We start from the raw sequence: 21,371 nt of genomic DNA, 5'->3' as shown, positions 1-21,371 counted from the left end.
TACAGACAGTACAGACTGTCTGCAGTGTGAATCTGTCTGTTCATGTGAAGCAGGGCTGGACAAGAGCAGACATGCTGTGTGTGTTCACTTCCCTGCATGAAAAGGTTTTAGTCTATAGAGGGCTTTAGGTGAAGTAGTGCACCCTCTGGCGGCCATATTGGAGGACTTCAGCTGTTGAACAGTTCTGTGAATGATTGATTGTGTTTCTGAGACTTCAACAGAGTTGAATGACATTGTTCATTTCTGTGCTGCTTTTGGAAACTGAATATTTCCCCACTGATACATCTGATTGATTTTTGTCATATAATGACTAATATTAATTTTAATAGATTATGATTGGTATTATTTATCAATATTGAAATTCATAATAATATATGTATTAATAGGCTGTATAATGACAGCTTGCTAGCTAGCAAATCACAGTATCTGGTCAGCTAACCTGTCTTGTAAACACATCTGATTTATATATCGTAGACGTATAGAAGCTAGCGTTAGCAGTGGCTACATGTTAACATGAACATCTGTTGCTTTGCTAAATTAGCCTGCTGGCTAGTTTAGCTAGCTAACTCAAGCTGCAGCTCAGAGTGTTTTGGAGTAGAGACTAGGGCTAAAGACAAGACAGTTTACTGTGTCACAGGAACCTACATTTGGAAACAAATCCACCTGATCAGATTCACTTGTACTTGCAGCGTTACTGAACTCGACTACAGTCACACCACAACAATCTTTCTCAGGTTATATATCAAGTTATTATTTGCACACAGCCAGTTCTCCATGATGGCGTCAAGCCTGTTTAACATCGGTTTCCTTGGCTGGCAAAACATAACACCAAAAAAGTTATTTGCAGAGGTGCATAAGGTTTATAGTGTGCTCCAAAGCTATTCTCAAGTGTGCTCCGACCCACGTCTGGTCATAGTTATAACGGCATACAGATTAACACAACAGCATATTCAAATGTAACTAGCAAACTAACAGAATACCTTGTCATATAAAATGAAGTCTGTAAACATCTTATCACTGAAAACTTTGGTGTTTCAATGTTTTTATGGTTGAAAGATTTTTCATATTGAAAGATGTGCTTTTCAACAACAAAAATGTGCTTGTGATATGAAGGGTTTCCTTCCAAAATGCCATATATGCATGTAAAAAAAATTGCAAAAAAGAGGAGAATTTAATACCTCTAAATTATAGATCATCTAGTTTGCTAATGTTTGTCGACCAACAGTGTTCAAGTCTAGAAATGTATGGAAAAACAATTTGGTAATTTCCAGGTCTTGATAAGTTTGGAAATTGCACAAAATACTTTGGGAAAGTATGGAAACATATTGTTGTACGTACAACACATTTTCTGTGGTTTTATCTCATACATTCTGATATTTGATATATGACAAATCAAAACTTAAGATATACAAAACTGTCTTTTAAACAGCAGCGAGCGAAAGCTGGACTCGCCAACACTGGCTCTTCACCTCCGCCAGTCACAAAGACAGAAGACATTTAGGGTCCGCAGTTTACTGATGTCACGCTACATGATTTCTGGGTAATGAAGTCCTTCAAACTTTCTGCTGCCACTTGAAGTCACCAAAGTGTGAAGTTGCCCTTTAAATAAACTCTAAAATCACTGTAATAACACATATGAAAACTATTTTAAACGTATGTTATGTGAACAGTTTGTAATGCTTAATGCTTAACAAGACTCACTCAAGCCTCTGGATGTGAATGGCAACCTGCCTGCAACAAAACTATTTGGCTTCCATTAGGGAAGAAATGCACTTTGGTATTACAAAAAAAAAAAAAAAAAACATCCACATGAAACAAAAAAAAAACTCATTTTCAACATATTCAAGTCCAAACATTGTCTCTGAAGAAGGCACAGGTTCTGCAGCTTTGGTTCTTCTTACATGTGACTAGTAGAGACTAGTAGAGACTAGTAGAGACTAGTAGAGACTAGTAGAGGTCTGTGGCTCGGTCCGGGGCCGAGTTGGTCTTGGACCTCCAGCAGTGTCTGACTAACATGGCGCTGGCCAGGAAGAGAGGGCTGGACATGAGGGAGCACCCGCTGAGGAAGAAGGCCACCGTGTAGTCGCCCGTCCGGTCCACTAACCAACCTGCAAGGACAGAGAGAGAGAGAGAGAGAGAGAGAGAGAGAGAGAGAGAGAGAGAGAGAGGGAGATAAATGGAACAAAAAAGAAGGAAGAGAGAATTCTGTTTTGGTTGAATGTTCATATCTGACAGCAGTTTTACCTTTTACAAAATTTCTTCGAGGCTCAGAAGTATGTATTTAGATTTTGACCAGACTTCTGTTTTTGCCATTCAGGTTTGCCAGCTGGCGAACTGATTCTTTGGCTCCGCCCACTGAGGTTTAACTCAACCAATGAGATTATTTCTGCCTCCGAGACATGTTTGCAGAACTAAAACTACAATCTGCTACCAGAGGCCAAGAGGTCACCGCTGTAATTTTGGTGCTGCAGCATTAATGCTGCACTATGTAGTTTTGGGAAGAAAAACGACTTGTGGTACTAATCATTCATTTCAAATCTCATCACACCTTTTGAAGCAAATAATAGAGCAAATCATGTGCTTCTTTGAGTTGTAAATGTAGAAACCGCAAACAGCAAACCACTTTCAAAATTTCAATTTCAAAAACTGTACTGAAATTTCAGAGCTTCAGATTTGCCTCCTAAAACTACATGGTGCCGCTTTAAAGGTCCTACGTGTAGCATTTTAACAAGTCATTACCACATTAATTTAGAGAAATTAGTTATAATGTAATAGAAATCTGGGAGCCGGTATGGAAAATGAATGAATGAATGAATGAATAATAGAAATCTGCTGGATTGCTTTACGGCACAAAACAGGGAGCTAAATGGTGGAAGGAGAGAAAGGAAGATGGAAAAATCACTTCCAACATGCTGATCCTCTTCAGGGAGCGGGAGGGAGGGGGGCAGGAGGCAATGGGGCTTATGGGAAATGTAGTCTTAATATCGACAAAAAACTAGTGATAACAATACCACTGGTGTGAGACAGAGGCGACCAATCGACTCCACCATGCTCTCATTTATTTACGCTAATTATAACAAGGTGTCACAGGTGATATATTGATGGTTGCACAGCTGCCGTATTGAAAACCTGAACGCTCACCTCCTATTGGTGGGCTGACCAGGTAGGGGATGGCGTGTAGGAAGTAGACCACGCCCAGAGCGGAGGTCAGGTAGGCGGAGCCCACGACGTCAGAGGTCACGACGGGGATGAGCGCCACGTACGCCCCGTCGAAGTATCCGTAGAGCATGGAGAACGGGACGAGGAGAGGGAAGGAGCGGAGCAGTGGGATGAACATGCAGCAGAGGCCCTCCATGCCCACCGCCAGCATGTAGCTCGCCATGCGAAACCGCTTCAGACACCTGGAGGGGGCGGCGGGGAAATCACAGTTATGGGAGAATCTAGTATTAGTTAGTATTGGGGTTAGTACTGGGCTAGCCTGGTTCCAGACTCCTGAATCTCGTGTCTCGAGAGTCTGGTGTTTCCCTCGTCAACGGCTTGTTCTCGCTCGGAGAAGCGATCGAGCCAATCAGCGCCTTTGTGGGTGGGGCTAACCACGGCTGGGTAACCGTGGATGTAGAGGCTAACCGGCTGCAGCATCAGTGTGACTGAAGTAACGTCAGAGCGGCCGGATACGTCACTCACTAGTGATTGGTTCAGGGAAAATCAACCTCCCCCCACACAGAAAACAGCAGGAAATCTCAGTCTGAATAATGGAGTGGTGATGAAATGGCCATTCACTCTGAATATCAGGCTAGTATTGGGCTTTTATTAACACTTTAGTAACAAATTATTTGGATAGTCAAATGTTGATCAGATGACAAAAAGTAGATGTTCAACAAAGTGTCACTTGCCTATTTACTGCATCACTACAGACTATGTATCTCTAACTTTAGCCTAACCCCAAACCTAAGATAAACCTAGATGTTACAGTCAGTTTTGTTTTGTTTCAAGTTTGACAAGGTGAAAGACCAATGATGCCACCTATAGGTGAAAAGTTGACAACTGAATATAGGAGCAAATGGCTTGCAGCGCCCGAGCCAATTAATTGAATCAGGTGTGTGGAGTGTCTTAAAGGGGAACCCATTACCGTTCATAAATCTTAACTTTCATATTACTTTACTGAGGACGGCGTCGCAATACAACTTTCAACCGCAAATGTAGAAAGTAGCCGAATGTAAACATAAACAAATGTAAAGAAAGGAATAATTAACTGAAAGAAGAAGATTTTATTTGGAGAAAGCCAAGTCAAGCCAGCCCAAGACATAGCCTACCACCAAGGACACATCAAGACATCAATAAACTGTGAGTAACTCCAATAATCTAGTGGCTAAATTGATTAAAGAAGCCAGGACACCAGACACTGAATATCTATAGACAACTTTTCACACTACTGTATCACCTTAAACTCTAGTTACTCTAGTAACTTAAGTAGAAGTACTGTAGGTACTTCTAAGAGAGTAAACCCATGAAAAATATAAGATTATCCATTTATCCTAAAGATATGTTAAAGAGTAACTAAACCCCAAACCCAAATTTGTTGTGAAGCCTGACACCTAATGTTGAAAAGTAGGGTACTGAACTGCCCTTCTGCTATTGGCTGGTCTTTGTGCCAGGTGATGTCACCACCTGTTGTACTCTGTAGAAGGTGACATCACCTAGCTCAAAGACCAGCCAATAGCAGAAGACCAGTTCAGTACCCTACTTTTCACCAAAGTTACTCTTTAAGTATCTGTGGGTTTCTTGGCCAAACAATGTCAAGATCACACAACAGCACACACACACACACACACACACACACACACACACCTCCCCTCTCCTACTTACTTCCTGTCCGTGATCCATCCGAAGGTGATATTTCCCACAATGCCGCTGACTCCAAATATGGACATGAGGAAGGCAGCCTGCTGGTGCTCCACCCCCACGCTGAGGGCGTAGGGGACCAGGTAGACGATCGGGACGCTGCAGCCGTACGCCAGAAACAGGAAGGACACCGCCAGCAGCAGGAAGTCGGGCATGAGCAGGAAGCCGAACTCGTCCATGGACTCCAGGCAGGAGCAGCTGCCTCCGGAGAGAGTCCTGGTGTTCACTAAAGGCACTGGGAGAGAGCTCACAGCTTTAGCATTAGCGTCCGGCGCTAACTGTTTGACATCTGTCGGTTTGGCTTCGATGAGTCTCGAGTCTTCCAGCTTAGCGTCCATGGCGTTCAATAGCTCAGTGTCCATGATGCCAGCTAGCTTGTTGCTGAAGTTCATGCTGTCCACCAGTTTCAAGTCCTCCAGCGTGCCGCCGCCGGCCAGCTTTGGGTCTGAGAGTTTGATCTCCGCTAGCATTTTCTCTGTTATCTTGTTGTTGCTAATTACAATGCACTCTGCTAACTTCGGATCAGACAGTTTTGCGTTTGATAGCAGCACCTCCGCTAGGTTCACCTGAGCCAGTTTTCCGTTTTCAAGTTTACAGTTAAGCTTCCCGTCGGCTGCGTGAAGCGTCGAATCCCCTGAGTTCTTGGCATCCAGCTGCTTCGGCTCCGGCCGGCCGCAGTCAACAGGCACTTTGTCGACGTCTTTGGTGTCCAGCGGCGCTGCCATGTAACCCCCTTTCTCCAGGTTTCCCACATTGCCCTCCCACTTCCTTAAGATAGAATAGAAAATAATCAAAATTAATTGAATTTGATCTACGAACCAGCCAGACCCCTCAGGTCATCAGGCACTGGTCTCCTACATGTCCCTAGAATCAAAACTAAATCTGGTCCCAGGTGGTCCCACTCTCTGGAACAAATTGCCTGATGACCTGAGATACACAACAGTGTCCTCAATTAAAGGCAGGCTTAAGACCTTCCTTTTTTCTCTGGCATTTAAGGGTTAAGGGTATGAGTGTGTGTGTGAGAGAGTGTGTGTTTGTATACATGTCTAAATGATGCACTTTGTTACTTTCATTTTTAATGTGCAGCACATTGAGTTTACATCTGTATGGAATGTGCTATATAAATAAAATTTGATTGATTGATTGATTGAATTTGCTAAAAAATAACCCATACCCTGATTTCCCTTGATGTTTTTTGTTCTGTCTATACAATCAGTGTGGCTTTTCAGTGATAAAACAATTTCCCACTCTGGGATCATTTAAGTACTACTCTAACTCGTACTGTGCTACTGCTACTACTAGTACTACTGCGTTTAGTACTCTGTTCTTCAAGCTTACAAGTTTTACCTTTCAGCTCCTCTGGGCTCCAGCGGCCTCATTAGAGCCCCACACACACACAGGTTGGAAACGAATCCTCCCAGGATGAGCAGAGCGCCCCTCCAGGAGTAATGCTCTATCAGCAGCTGGACCACAGGGGCCAGGATGAAGGTCCCAATGCCACTACCTGGAGATGAGATGAGATGAGATAATCAGAGGGAAGGAGAGAAGAGAAGAGAAGAGAAGAGAACTATAAAGACAGAAGAGGAAAAAGGGAAGATGAGAAGAAAAGACAAAAGTAAGAAATCAGATGAGAACAAAGGTGAAAACGGTAGAGGAGGAGAACAGAAGAGAACTGAAGAACAACAAAACAAGGGAAGACAAGAAATAAGAAAAATCAGCAAAGGGTTAGGGTTAAGGTTAGTAAAGTCGTCACTACCTGACATAGCGATGCCGTAGGCCAGAGCTTTCCTCTCGCTGAAGTACCTCCCCACCATCGCTATTGCTGGTGTGTAGCTGAGTGCAAAGCCAAGACCTGCAGACGACAGAAAATCAATATCAATACGCGTTCTTCTGTCCCCCATGATGTGTTTTACGTAATATCTAACCGCCGAAGCACGATTCCAAAACAGAGGACAGAGGACGGATAAAGATCCCGGAAGGATGCATGGTGACTTGACCAATGAGAACAAACTGAAAGCCCCGAGATTCATTGCGAGAACGACGCATCACTCCTGAGCAGCGCTGTAGTCTACAGTACAGTACAGAGCCCTTTGTAACAGGTGGGAAAATGAACAGCTGTGCGTCTTAATTGATCGCACCTGACATCAAGCACACAGCCCATTTCAACCTGTAAGGAAGTGTTCACTTTCATGAGAAGATCGTTCTCTCCAAGACAACTTGGGAAGAACTTTCTCCACAAGGACACAAGTATCAACTTGGCATTCTTGGATTTGATAATCAGCTGAAGAGACTTGGGGTTTGGCAATTTAAAGGAGGGGTATCATTTGCTTTTTCAGCAATTTTATATAATTACCTGGTGTCTATAAAATACATCTGTGAAGTTTTTTTCAGTAAAAATCGTTTAGCTATTCACTTTAGCTATTCACCAGTGTTTGTTTCCCACCTACAAGAAAACAGGTCGTTTTACATAAGCAGCTTCTTATGCTAATGAGCTACTGCTCTGATTGGCTGGCCATTCTGGAAGGCCCGCCCTCCTCTTAGCACTGATTGGTCGATTTCAGACAGTCCAGTGTCTACATAGAAACTGGAGCAAAATCTGACTGGCTTGTACAAGGGCGCGTGTTTTATAGTTGTTGACTGTGGGGAAATGGCATAGTAATATGATTAAATTTTTTTACTGTGATTACTTCACACCTCCAAGTACCAAAATCATCAGAAATACTAAGAATTGCCACATCCTAGGATACCCCCCCTTTAAGGCATTTAAGGGTCCATAATGTAATGGACCCTTGAGTTGCTGAGGATGCAATGTCTTGCTCAAGGACACTGAAGCAGTGTGGATGCGTGCCAACTCGGGGGGTTTGAATCCGGGTCATCCAGTAGAGGGATGGCCTCCCTACTCACTACGCCAAACTGTTGTCCTTAATTGTAAACTCACAGGTGAAGAACAGTCCCTTCATTTCTTTTAATTCACTCTCTAGTCAATTAAAAGTCTGACTACACCAGTTGATTTTATTGATTAACACAACTTTAACCAGAGAGGAGGAACGAATCATCGCCTGGTGTAGGTTTTGGCTGGAATGAAAACCTGCAGACTCTTGGCCCTCCTGGCACATGGCTGCCCAACCCTGATGTAGAGGCACTCCAGGCTGGTGTAGCGAAAGAAGCTTAGGACCCCCCTCTGGATCAACTGTAGGTGTCCCTCTAGATGCCCGCATGAGGTAGCGTGTCTAGTGAGGTGAGGCGCCTGCGTACCTGTGAGGATGCCCAGGAAGATGTAGAGGTATTCCAGACTGGAGGCGAAGGAGCTGAGCACCAGGCCGGTGGAGGACAGCAGGCCTCCCAGGACCACTGTGGCTCTGCAGGACAGGCGGTTCCCAATGAGGCTGCCCAGGGGAGCTGGAGACACCGTTACACTAGATTACTTTCATTTCATGGACATAATTTGCATAGAGGGAAACACTGAGGTACAGAGAAGTGTTATGATTAAAATTGTATGTAACGGTAATCTTGTCTCATATCAAAAGGCATTAGTCAAATTTGCTGGCACTGGCAGTTTTACTATTGCTGTTGCTACTATTACTATCTTAAATAAAACCTTTGCTTTTTAACTACTAACATTTTGAGTGTTGGAGGACCTCTTTTTTAAAACTAAAACAAGTTAAAAAACTAAAACACATTTCTCAAAATGGGACTATAGTGTTATAATATAAGCAACCATCAGGAACACATACACACACAAAAAAAGAATCAAACAGAAAAAGGCAGGAAAACTCATCCCAACTGCAATAAAATAATTATATGTCCTAAATAGTTGAAACTGAAATTCTGGGGGGAAAACAACACTGAAAAATCACATTCCTAATTTTGGATTTAAGTATCTTTTGTCAGGCACCAGGAGCAAAAATGGCTTGTGACTCAGGTGTCACTGGTTTGAATCCCTGGATTGTTTGGGAAAACCTGTTCCAGGGAAACAGTGGCCAATATAGAAGATGTTTTTATGTTTTAACACTAGTTCTGGTCCGGAGTCCTACCTACCACAGAGCATGGTGGTACAGTCGACCAGACTGTGGATCCAGGCGGTGGTGGAATAATCTCTCTCAAAGCGCAGCTGGAACTCCACAAAGAAGATGGACACACACCTGGATAGAAAGAGAGAGAAGGAGAGATTGGATTAAGGGAATATCAACAGTTAAAGGTCCCATATTCTCCACTTTCCAGTGTTTTATTTTGTGTCTTGAGGTCCATTCAAAGCTGTGTGTGTGGTGTCATGAACCAAAAACACTCTCAATCCATTTCTACACGTTCATTTTCCAGCATCTCTCTGAGCCTTACCAAGAACAGGCTGTTTCTGTCGCCGTGTCTTTAAGGCTCATTAATATTAACGACCCCTCTGTTCCGATTGGCTAACCGTTTCAAGAGTGAAACGTGAGACGCCGCGGCCCGGCAGCTACAGGTAGGGAAAACTCTCCGGTAAATAAACAATGACAACCGCTCAACCGCTTTGAAAAAAACACTTTGTTAGTCTGTTATTTCTTACAGAAATGATAATGAGCGAACCTTTGTGACGCCACAAAGTTACGGAAGTCCAAACGGCTCGTTTAGAGGCTCGCTTTTCTAATATGGATTGTGTGGATTTAGTTGCTGACCGTGCGTTTTGACACTTTCACCATGTTTAGATAGACCATCCAACTCCTTTATAATCACAGAGGCAAGGGGAGTCCTGCTTTACACCAGATGGGACCTTTAAAGGAATAGCAAAAAGCGTAAATTTCTCACGCCGTTTGATATAACAACATAGTGATTCAAGCTGTATCTGCTGACCTCAGCAGGTCTGTTATGTTGGAGAAGTTATCAACAGGTACATCAGGTGTCAGCTGATATCTAAGAGTTTATCTTCCTGTCTCTAAACAGTACAGTACGTCTGTAGCTCAGGATTTATTACTCAGCAATCAATATTAAAATAACTTTTTACTATCACTACTCACATTTGGAGCACTTTCCTGACATGTTTGGATTATTAATGGCTTATTAGGTCTCAGCACCCAGTCCATAAAACACAGTTGAGTGTGGTGTTTATCAGTTTTACAGCCGTCGCTCCTGTCCATATCCGACAGAAACAGAAACCTTGGACTCGAGACGGACACATCAGAGCGCTCTGTACTCTGTAACCCCGAGTTTCATTATCTATTATGTAACTCCAGCAGAGATTTAACACCGCTAAGTCTTATGGCATGTGACCAGGACACAGCCGACCTTTGTGTAAGTCGAGGCGACGAAACGCTCAACCTGTCCGGACACTCATCACATTCCTGAGCTGACATTTACCTTTTTTTTAAAAAAAGAGCGTTTGAGACCCATTTTCTCTTTCTATCTCTACCGCTTTTTCGTCTTGCATCTTCAAACGCTAACCTGTTGTTGTCTCTCTCTCTCTCTCTCTCTCACACACACACACACACACACACACACAGACTCGTTCACTTACATACACACACACACACAGATGCCCACACACAGAATAAGTGCCAAGAATGTTAATTCTCTTTCTTAAGCGACCCAGAGAGAGCGAGGAACAGTTAAATACCAGCAGAAACCAGCAGAGGAGTAAAACTGGAACCTGAGTCGCATCAAACATCGTCCCCAAAAAACACAGACTGATGTGATTTGTTTTGAAATATCACAAGTTTAACATTAACTTTTTATTGATCCAAGAATGGGATATAGATTAAAAAAAAACAACCTAGTAGACAAGTTTTGGCTAGAAAGAGTTCTCGCTCTGTTGCTATGCAGATTTACAGTCAGATATTACAGATTGAGGTTTTGGTGTGAAAGCTGTGGGGCTTAAGTGACATTTTGGCCGAAAAAAAGCTGCATGTTGTAGCTTTAAGAGGCAGAGCCGGCTTCTGATGGACGTCAAATTGCTTTATTAAATTCTAGTTGAGTTGTGGAGGAGATTTGCTGTCTGTGCATATTAAACCAGACATGGAAACATTCCAGCAGGATTTCAAAATCTTAGTGAAGCAAAGAGAAAACGGCTGCAGCTGAAACAATTTGCAGCGGCTTACAACTGTGAGCTGAGTGTAAATGCCTTGCCAGGTAATAAGATATTTGGTATAAACCCGAGCTAAGAACATGTTGCCTTGTTAAGAACAGCTGCATGTCAGAACCGTATGCCGCACAAAACTACTTATCCAGAAGCTAAAAATCTCTCTGCACAGTTAAAGTCAAGTTCATTACCATTAGAAACAGGATTCAGTCGTACAGCAGAGGACACAATCTCTCCGTCCTATGTGATTTAGCAGAAAATTTAATTAAGTTTTACTGTGCTTGATATGATAAGCTAAATCAATATGATGAGCAGAATGACTTCCTTTTCTGTATATGAAACACTCGCATGCTTCAGAAAAGACTTATTTTATCTGTAAAGCCCAGAAAGAAACGTCAACTTTGTCATGCACACACTCCAATGTGATGTGTTTTCACATCCATGCATCACAGCTAAACCCAATGATCCACTAGGATGCCCAAAACCAACCATTCTTAATCAATTGATCAGTCAATAAATCGGTCATTACTGTCAATACTATCTGTCCTATCCTGGTGCCTCACCATAAAGTCTGAGTTTGCTAGGTTGTATTGGTTATTACATTGTACTGGCCTGGTTCGTTTCACATTGCCTAATATCAAGCGGACCTATTGGACAGATATTTCCAATATATTTTCTTTTTGCTGTAATTTGGCTAAAAACTACCCAAACAAACCAAAAACATTGTGCACCTGTCGTCATTTCCTGTCTTTGAGTCAAACTATCAAAATTGTTTTCACAGCAGAAGTAATCCGCACCACGGTCCAAATGGAAGAGGACCGAGGAACTTTTGCTTTTCACAGCTGTCAAAATAATCTGAATTTTGCAGAAACTTTGTAAAAATCCACACTAATCAGTTGTAGGTGTGAAAGCGACCTGAGACGTCCTGGGTTTGAATCTTTCTTGCATGCCATCCCTCTCTCTCTCCCAGTCTCTCCTGTCTCTCTCTACCGCCAACTGTCTAATAAAGAACAAAACAATCGTACAAATGAAAAAATCAGGGCGTCCTGGTGGCTCAGTGGTCTAAAAAAGGGCAAACGTCCTGGTTTCAAATCCGACCCGGGACCTTTGTCACACCCCCCTCTCTCTCTCCCAGTCTTTCCTGTCTCTCTCTACTTTGTACTGTCTAATAAAATGCAAAAATGGCCAAAAAAATGACTAGACGATGTTTCAAAGTGTTGACAACTTCGGCCATTAGGGGGCGTGGTCTCATTCAAGTTAATCCTCAAACTCCTTAGCAACTGAAAACAATGACAAGAGGTGTTGAGGTGGGAACAGACTGTAATATGAGAACTGCATTGTATTGTGTGTGTGTGTGTGTGTGTGTGTGTATTCCCTGTTGTAACCCGAGCCAATAATACACCATCTCATCCAGTCAACACCTGCCTTTATAAACCGCCCCTCTCTCTTTCTCACGTCTCATTTTCATGTCTAACACACACACACACACACACACACACACACACACACACCTGGTGACGGCGCGGGTGCAGATAGTGGCGAGGAAGCAGCCAGCGACGATCATCCAGCCCCAGCCGCCGTCCGGTGGGGGCACGACCCCCGACCCCCCTCTGCCTCCCCTCAGCTTCTGCTCCATGGTAACCGTCATCACAGCAGCCAATCACAGGCCGGCTCAGCATCAGTAGCCCCTCCCCTCTGATACAGAAGAACCTGAGGCCGGAGGAGATCTCTTCCCGTCTGTTTCCTCCTCTGCTCTTTCCCTCCTTCCCTCTCTGAATGTAAAGCACTTTTACATCGGCCGGGCTTCTTCTGTTAAAGGTGCATGATAAATAAATCTGATTTCTTCCTTTCCGCTCACTCCTTCTCCTTCTTTCTCCTCCGCGGCCTCTGGGAAAAGACAGAAAACACAACAGAAATACATTTAAAGGAGAACACCGGTGTCATTTAGACTTAAAGCTCATTTACTTCTGTCTACGTCTAGTTTCCATTTCCCCCAGTCATTCTGATTCGATTTTTTAAAATGCACTCGTTTTTTCTTCATTTTTAAAATACAAACTTTACGGTGTTGAACCTAGCTTGACATGGAGTGCTAAATTAACCATAAAACCCTGTTGCTTCTTGTCACAAAGAGCAGAGGTTTTCTCTTTGTCTTCACTGAAGAGGATCAACATGTCGGAAGTGATTTCTCCATCTTCCTTTCCCTCCTTCCACCATCTGCTGCCAGAAACTCTTTCAGCTTTAGCTCCGTTTGCTCTGGAAGAACAGAACCTCTTCCTGTTTTGTGCCGTAAAGCGATCCAGCAGATTTCCCTCCAGATCCACCAGGTGGAGAAACTATGGAGGATGCAGAGTAGAGGCTGAGAGAGACTGACAGTCTGTCTCCTTTGCTTACAAAAATTATATTAATGTCTAAAAATGCTACACATAGAACCTAAAAAAAACAATTGGAAGACTTTTTGGCCAAAACGCATGAGTGTTTCATTCAAATGTGAGTTTTGAGTTCCCAATTGAATGAACCTTGAGTTAACCAAAGGCTTACAGTAATATAAGGGACACAACTGGTTAAATTTGCCTTTATTTGTGTGATTTGCTACTTTCTCTTGTCTTTTTTTGAACAACTTTAATGGATAACTGATGTTTGGATGAAGCACTTACAATGGACTGTAGCTCTTTTGCTGAAATACACATTTTCCATCTCTTTGTTCCCTTGAAGATTACCATGAGGATTAACTTTACCCTGCATAATCTGGGGTATTGGTATAGTATTTTGTGCTACAGTGTGTGTGTATGTGTGTGTGTATGCGTGTCTGTGTGTGCATGTGTGCAGATTAGCTAATGTTGCTACGAGACATTTGATGCAGCAACTTTGCCACAGTTTTTAATGAACGCACGCTGCTGTTTCTGCCTTGAGAAGCACTTTATAAACGGGGCAGAGGGACATGACAAAATACTAGAACATGTTATGAGTTTACCTACATTTGTAACTTCTATGAAAGTTCGATCCCTAGAGAACAGGAGTGAAACACTGAGTATTAGCTAGCCTATAGAGCCATAATGTTAACCATGACTGCAGGGGTTTGAATCCTAGTTTGTCCAATGGTGCCGTCCTATAGATCACTTTCCTGCCACTCATCAACGGATTGATCCCATGAAAACTAAAACTGGTAGCTGTTTAGTGGGAAAATCCTCTGCCACACAGGAAGTGATGTGTTTTACGTTTCCAGTTCGTTTGGAATAAACAGAAGAAGAAGAACTGGGTAGTTAGCATGAGCAGTGATAGCCACCATGGCTGAACAGACAAAGAAAAGAGAAACTGCATCAACAGAAAATCCAAGCTCCGCCCCCCACACTGTTTGATTGACAGGTGATCTGTGGGACGTGCAGTGCAGAAACACCACAGTGATGAGGCCGAGCGACAAAGATGGAGTCTAAATTAACTGTTATTACCACTGTAAATATACTTTTAGTTGATACTCATGCCTGGCTCATGGCTCATGTCACATCTCTGTCTACTGCTGCTGTGCTTCCTCATTAGTTTCTATGGCTGAGGCAATGCAGAGCAGCACTGATCAGACAGCCAGCTAAAAAACAATAGGCCTAACCCACTGACCCGTCTGCTATGATAGCACTGGGGAAAGAAAAGACTTCTTGTTGGTGGTGTGTGTTGTGTGTGTGTGTGTGTGTGTGTGTGTGTGTGTGTGTGTTTGGATCCTAGCACCACAAACACACAATGTACTGACACCAAACAATAGCCGGGATTCTCCAATCAGAGCAGCAGATTTCTGGTGAGACAGTGAACGCAGCCAGTCGGCGCCTTCGACGCCCTTAGACCCCGCCCACTTATTCCCATCCACCCTGGTCACGTTTCCCTCCTTGCCTCTCGGTAAACGTGTCGCTTTTTTTTTTCCTTCTTTTTTTTATTGTTCTCATTTTGACACATTTACACACATTTACACAGCCGGCGAGCCAGCGGGACGTCTCTGCCTGTTGAGGAAGACTTTTCGGCTTACACAGTCTCAGGAAAGGTTACAGTGTAAAGTCCCCACATCCTGCCTCTGACCTTTACACTGCATACAGTGACAGTTGTGGTAAAAGTCACTCCAGCCTGTACCACTGTATACAGAGGCAGGAATAATCTGATTGGTTGAGTAAAACATCAGTGGGCGGAGCCAAAGAACCACAGTTTTTCAGAGCTCAAGCTAGCTAACTGGCTAACTTGAATGGCAAAGAAGGAACTCGGGTCAAATAAAAAAATATAAATGGCAACAGCTTTGTTTTTCATTCATTCATGACCATTCATGATGTTGAAGGTCAGCAGCTAGCTAACTAGCTTACCTAGCTAGCTATAGGCTAGTATGGCTAGTTTTAGCTTGGAAGGTCAGCTAGCTAACTAGCTATCCTACATAACTTAGTATGGATCGACTGTTTTTCGGTTAGTAGCAGAGCGCTATAGGCTTCATAATATTAGCTTCCTCCTTTCTTACCTCTTGTCTTTTTTATACCGGGCTTCAGCCTATAACGTTACTTCTTTGGATCCTTGGCTCCGCCCACTGAAGTTTAACTCAACCAATGAGATTATTTCTGCCTCAGAGAAACGTTCGTATATCAATCTGCTGAAAAACTGAGGAATTTCTGTAATCTTGCAATGCATTGCTTGTTAAGTACAGGCTAGGCTTCATAATATTTGCACCAGTTCATTTATTTCTGTAGCTCTTCATCAGAAGCAAGCATGTCTCAGAGGACTTTACAGAGCAAGAGCGTAATAGATCAAACTGATCAACAATCAATCACAGAACAGAATGATTAACACAAACTCAAGGAAGCCAAAGCACAAGACACACAATAGCAAGTTTTAGTCAGAAAAGTTGTGTTTCTCTGGTTGAGTTAAACAGTGAAACCAGTCGAACTGAAACTACAATCTGCAACACTTTCTCCTTGAGGCTGAAGCTACAGTGCAGCAGCAGCATATCGAGCTGGTGAATAGTCAGATTTCTATCACGGCTTACAAAAGGTTGAAACAAATGTGGTGAAACACACTCTGCTGACTCCAGATAAGAGGTCAGAGGTCAGGGCCTGAGCTGGTATAGGGACTCGTCTTGCGTAAGGACACTTCAGCAGGGTGGAGTCTCGCTGTCACATCAGATTGAACCCAGGCTTTTTTTTAACGGTCTGTAATCACCATACGACCCTGAGGCTAAGCTCCACCCCGCTGGCCTGTCCCTCAACTTATCCCCAACGCTCCCTCGTGGCAGCCCTGTGGCACTGACGTGGTGTTTGTTTCCGTCCGAAGCGTGCCTTGATTAAAGCTCTTCCTTCACACCAGCTGTGCACTGTTTGCTTTTCGGCAACTTGGTCTGGTTTGGGCCATCGGTCTGAGAGAAGCCCAGCCAAGCAAACCTAGAGAATCTGGACAAACTGGAAACTGGAAACACTGTTGTTCTGTTGGATAAGCAGGCGGGGAAGGGCAGCGACTTCAGCAACAGAATAGCAAGCCTTTCCAGGAAAAACAGTGCGTGATGATGAGCAATTTGTGCTGAAAAAACACTGACAAAAAACTGGATAAGAACCATGAAAACGTTCTTCAAAAGCAGTTGAGATCTGTTCATGTTTTGGTAAAAGTGTGTGTGTGTGTGTGTGTGGTAAACACAGTGTGTATTGATTCCCACCAGAGAGGGATTCCCTCCCGCTCTGAAGCCAACTGGCACATGAGAGCTGCTCGCATGAAAACAGCAGAGTTTACATAGAGATTGATTGTTTTTTGGCAGGAAAGCTGTGTGTATGTCACCTGCAGACTGATTCAGCCGTGTGCTGCACGTTAGGCAGATAACTTCAGTTTAATCAGCAAGAACAAACAGTTCAGGACTGAAAAAAAACAAACAATTACCTTTAAGAATATGCTCAGAAAATATACAATATGCTTCCAAATATATGAAAACTGCCCAGAAAATGTAGGACTTGCCATTCATTCGAAAACCGTTTTGGATAAACTTTAAGTTACAGATGTTGTCAGCAGCACATTTTGGAAGAAAATATACTTCCAGTCTAATATGTTTAAAATGAATATCATCATGTAAAATTGGCCAAATTTTGCACTTTTGAAACATAGCTGTGGTGGCACTGAAGTGCAAAACACAACATTTCACAAAACAACTTAACAAAATGTGTTTTCGGTTTTGTTAAGTTGTTTAGTGAAATGTTATTGGGTTTTGCACTTCAGGGCCACCATACATAGGCTATCTATATGCATTTTCTGAAATATAGTATGAAATGGGTGTTGTTTTTTTGGCAGTATGGGACCATTTTTTTATAATGTCACAGCAATGTAAGAACTGTTTAATATATGTTCCTAAACAGAATGCAATTCAATAAAGTCTGGTTTGTTGTGAAACGTATATTCAGATTTTAAATAAAAGTATCCATCTATCTAAACCTTCCCTCTCTGCCTCATGTATCAGACCAGAAGGCTGCAGACTGGAAAAGCAGATGAAAACAGAGGAGAGAATGAAAGAGAAATAGGGGAAATGGGAGAGAGACATAGACTGCGAGAGAGAGAGGAGAGAGAGAGAGAGACAGAGAGAGAGAGAGAGAGAGAGGGAGAGCGAGAGTAAAAATAGCTCAAATAGCGCAACTCAAACAACAGATAAAAAAAGCCAGTGATAATAAAAGGAAGTGTGTTGGCTTACATCAGCTCCCAGCCGTCCTCCTCTCGTCCATTTCACCGCTACATGCTTCCAGTCTCCAGCAGCAACAGACAGGGAAGGAAAATAATGAAAAAGAAAAGTTTTCCTGTTTGTTTGTTTGTTTGTTTGTTTGTTTTTTTTACTGCCGCTTTTGCTTGCGGCCGTCCCGCAACATCCTGAAGGGAGTCCGCAAAGAAACTGAGTCCGCAAACAAGAGAGGAGGAGGAGGAGGAGGAGGAGGGGAGGAGAGAGAGAGGGAGGAGGGGGAGGAGAGAGAGAGAGAGAGAGAGAGAGAGAGAGAGCCTATTTGCCCACAAGAGCAGCAGCAGCAAAAACCACTACATTACATTCCTATAATAATCCTATAGTGTTCCTATAGCGGTCTTAATGGTGTTTCTATGGTATTAAGGCTGTATGGTAATAATGACTTTATATTGAACTCGTCTCCTATAGTGGTGCTCTAATATTCCTATAATATAGGACCAATTATATTGCTATAATATTGTAATATTCTATAATGTGGCTAGTAGTGAGTAAATAAGGAAGCAATAATAGAGCAAAAGCAGCAGCAAATAAAACAGAAACCGGAAATTAAAGAAATACCGACAACAGAAACAACAAAATTTGAAAATAGAATTAAAGGGAAAAGAAAAATAATAAAATTGGAGACAGAAAAATAATTAAAGAAATGTTGTTTTAGTGGGTTTTTAATCACCTTATAGGACTTTGTGGTGTTTTTAATCCTATGGTATCTCTATAATATTCCTATAATATTCCCTTAGGGACTGAAAGTGAGTCTGTGGAACTCTATAGTGAGTTTTTATCTCACTTTATAGTATTTCTTTTAAATCTCCAGTGGCATTACATAATATGGAGCCTCTATAGTGTGGTGCTCAGTATTTAGTTTACAGTCACCTTATCTTACTTTGTGGTATTTTTTATCTCCTGTGGTTTCATAGATATTCCTATAACATTCCTATAATATTCCTATAATATTCCTATAATATTCCTATAATATTCCTATTGGGGCTCATAATATGTCTGTGGTAAAAGTGAGTTTGTCATTCTTTTATGGTACTTTTCTATATCCAGTGGTGCCACTATAATATCCTGTGTGTGTGTGTGTGTGTGTGCGCGTGTGTGTGTGTGTGTGTGTGTGTGTGGAGGGGGTTGGTGGGGGTGTTGGGGACAAATCCTCCAAAGCATTAACACAACACATTGACATTCACTTCTCACACTTCTTCCACTGTTGTTGAGAAAGCCTATGTTAATTTTTAAAGTGTGAACCCCTCCACCCCCCCCCCCCCACCCCCCCACTGCCTCTACCTCCCTAATGTTTGCATGTAAAAGGTTGTTTTCAATGACCCCCCCCCACACACACACACACACACACACACACACAGCTGATTTGTATCCCAACACCCCCTCCAAACTCCTCCTTTATGTTCTATCACATTATTAAATGTTACAACAAATGACATATAAATACATGATCATCCTAGCAGCACGAAATATCTGTTGTGTCTATTTGTCAGGATGTTGTGTCTCTCTGACCTTTGACCTCTTCAGTACTGGTTGCTTGTAATGTTGGTGATCTAGAAATTGGACGTTGCACTCGCTGTGAGATGCTCTGGATAACAGATAAAGGGCTAAAATCATCATGAAATCATTCGTGAACTGAACTGAGAATGCATGGGAACTTCCAGTTCAGTTCCTTTGGAGTTGGAATGTGAATTAAAGCTGTAAGGAAACAGAAAGTGAACTGAATTGGAATGACAAGAAACAGAATTTAATTCCATTAAATGCCATGAAATTCCACTTGTAAGAGAGTTTGTCTCGACTCGCTAAACATTCAATGTTTCAATCATAATGTCTGGATTACTATTAACTACGTTGTTCTGCATCAAATACCAGCTGGAGGGTTCCTTTAACATTTTATGATATTCAGCATTGTTAGTTCAATTCAGTATATTAATATAAAACACTACATGTAATCTCAGATATGTGGTAAGAAAAAACAAAAGACCAAGTCCACTTTGTTCGAGTCCCAAGTCAGTCTCAAGTCTTGAGGCACAAGTCTCAAGTAGGGCTGGACGATATGGTTGAAATCAATATCATGATAATCATAAGGATTTTTCTCGATATCAATATATATCACGATATGGTTCATGTATGCAAAATCACGTTAAATAATCAAATTAATGTTCATCTCATTGAACCGAATGGTAATGTTAGATGTGATGTCAAACAAAACTGAAATGTTCAAATAATATTCCTACCATACCTCATTTTTTAAGTAAAATTTGCTTGTCATCATCAATTTAGACAGTTTAGCAGAATTTAGCAGAAATGTGTCATGATATTAAAATATCTTCATATCATCACGATATGATTCCACTGAAAGATGATAAATGATAATATTGAATTATCGTCCAGCCCTAGTCTCAAGTCAAGTCCCAAGTGCAAATGTAGAATAGCAAGTCAAGTCCATGTCATTAATGTCAAGTCTCAAGTCTAAATGTAGAACAGCAAGTCAAGTCAGAACAAATCAAGAGTCCAGTATCAATTTAATATTTTAAAGAAAACTAAATATCTAGGGTTTTTCAATGCAATATGGTTTTAATAGGATAAAAACTTGGTAAGAGCATCATGAGTTTGATTTCTATAATCAGTTTCAACTTCAATAAATTCAATCATTCCATACAGACACGTCATGTGACTCGAGTCCCCACCTCTATAGTCAGTACCTGGTCTGCCTACAGGTGTGTTGGTTAAAACACTTTTACATGAATGCTGTAACATGCAACACAGAGTCTGATTGTGTTTGTCGTCCTGAGGGTTTCTGTCCTAAAATTTGTGGCTTTTATTCTATTTTAATTATTTCAATTTGTTTTTTTATTCATTGTATTCCATCTCATTGTTTTCTATTTTTAAGTGCTTTATCTCATGATGTTTTATTGACTTTTTAAACTCTGTCTTTATTGCTGTGAAGCGCTTTGTAACTGAAAAGTGCTATATGAATAAAGTGTATTTATTATAGTGGCACGTCCCACTGTGTCTTCTACTGTTCCCCCTGTCAGCTGTGGGAGGAGAGGTTTGGCCGGAGCAGCACTTCATGCCCCACGACTCAGCTGATGGATGGAAGTCACAGGACGTCCTGGACAGGTTGCGTCACGTTTTCAGTAAAAAGGGGGGGGAGAGAAACTGTGAGAGAAACCTTCATGTCTGTTTCACTCTGCATTCCACACTGTGCACTCCTACAGATCGCCTCTTTCATGTGTTTCTGTGTGGAGATAGCGCGTTCTCCCCGTGTTTTCGTGGGTTTCCTCCCACAGTCCAGACACATGCAGGTCAGGTCAATTGAAGACTCTAAATTTCCCGTAGGCATGAGTGTGTTTGTGTGTAGTATGGTGTATGATGTCTATAATCTAGTAAAATGACGTAGTATATGATGTATAGCATGTATATATAATGTAGTATGTATATATAATGTAGTATGTAGACTATATGACATGTACTGTGGATGATGCTACGTAAAGCCCTTTGAGACATGCTTGTGATAAAGAGCGATATAAATAAACTAGAATCTAAAATATAAGATAGTTTAGATTTTTTGGTCATTGCATAATTTCATTTGTGTTATTTCATAGTTTTTTTTGTCTTTACTATTATTCTAAAATGTGGAAAATAGTAAAAAATAAAGAAAAACGTGGTGTGTCCAAACTTTTGACTGTATAGTCTTCT

General features: G+C 41.9%; 1 protein-coding gene across 1 annotated transcript; it reads right to left on the bottom strand.

Annotated features, from left to right (window-relative positions):
* Window positions 1-1,853: 1,853 nt before the first annotated feature.
* LOC139908633 (monocarboxylate transporter 12-B-like) lies at window positions 1,854-12,584 on the bottom strand. The gene is made up of 8 exons (XM_078288635.1): window positions 12,460-12,584; window positions 8,941-9,044; window positions 8,158-8,301; window positions 6,659-6,754; window positions 6,250-6,406; window positions 4,867-5,670; window positions 3,142-3,401; window positions 1,854-2,108 (listed from the first exon to the last, which is right to left on the bottom strand). Exons 1-8 carry the CDS (start codon window positions 12,582-12,584, stop codon window positions 1,948-1,950), a joined length of 1,851 nt encoding a protein of 616 aa, XP_078144761.1. The 3' UTR covers window positions 1,854-1,947.
* Between the last annotated feature and the right edge of the window lie 8,787 nt (window positions 12,585-21,371).

This window comes from Centroberyx gerrardi, chromosome 15 (assembly GCF_048128805.1).
Source record: "Centroberyx gerrardi isolate f3 chromosome 15, fCenGer3.hap1.cur.20231027, whole genome shotgun sequence".
Taxonomy (NCBI): domain Eukaryota; kingdom Metazoa; phylum Chordata; class Actinopteri; order Beryciformes; family Berycidae; genus Centroberyx; species Centroberyx gerrardi.
This window is presented reverse-complemented; position numbering and strand designations above follow the sequence as displayed.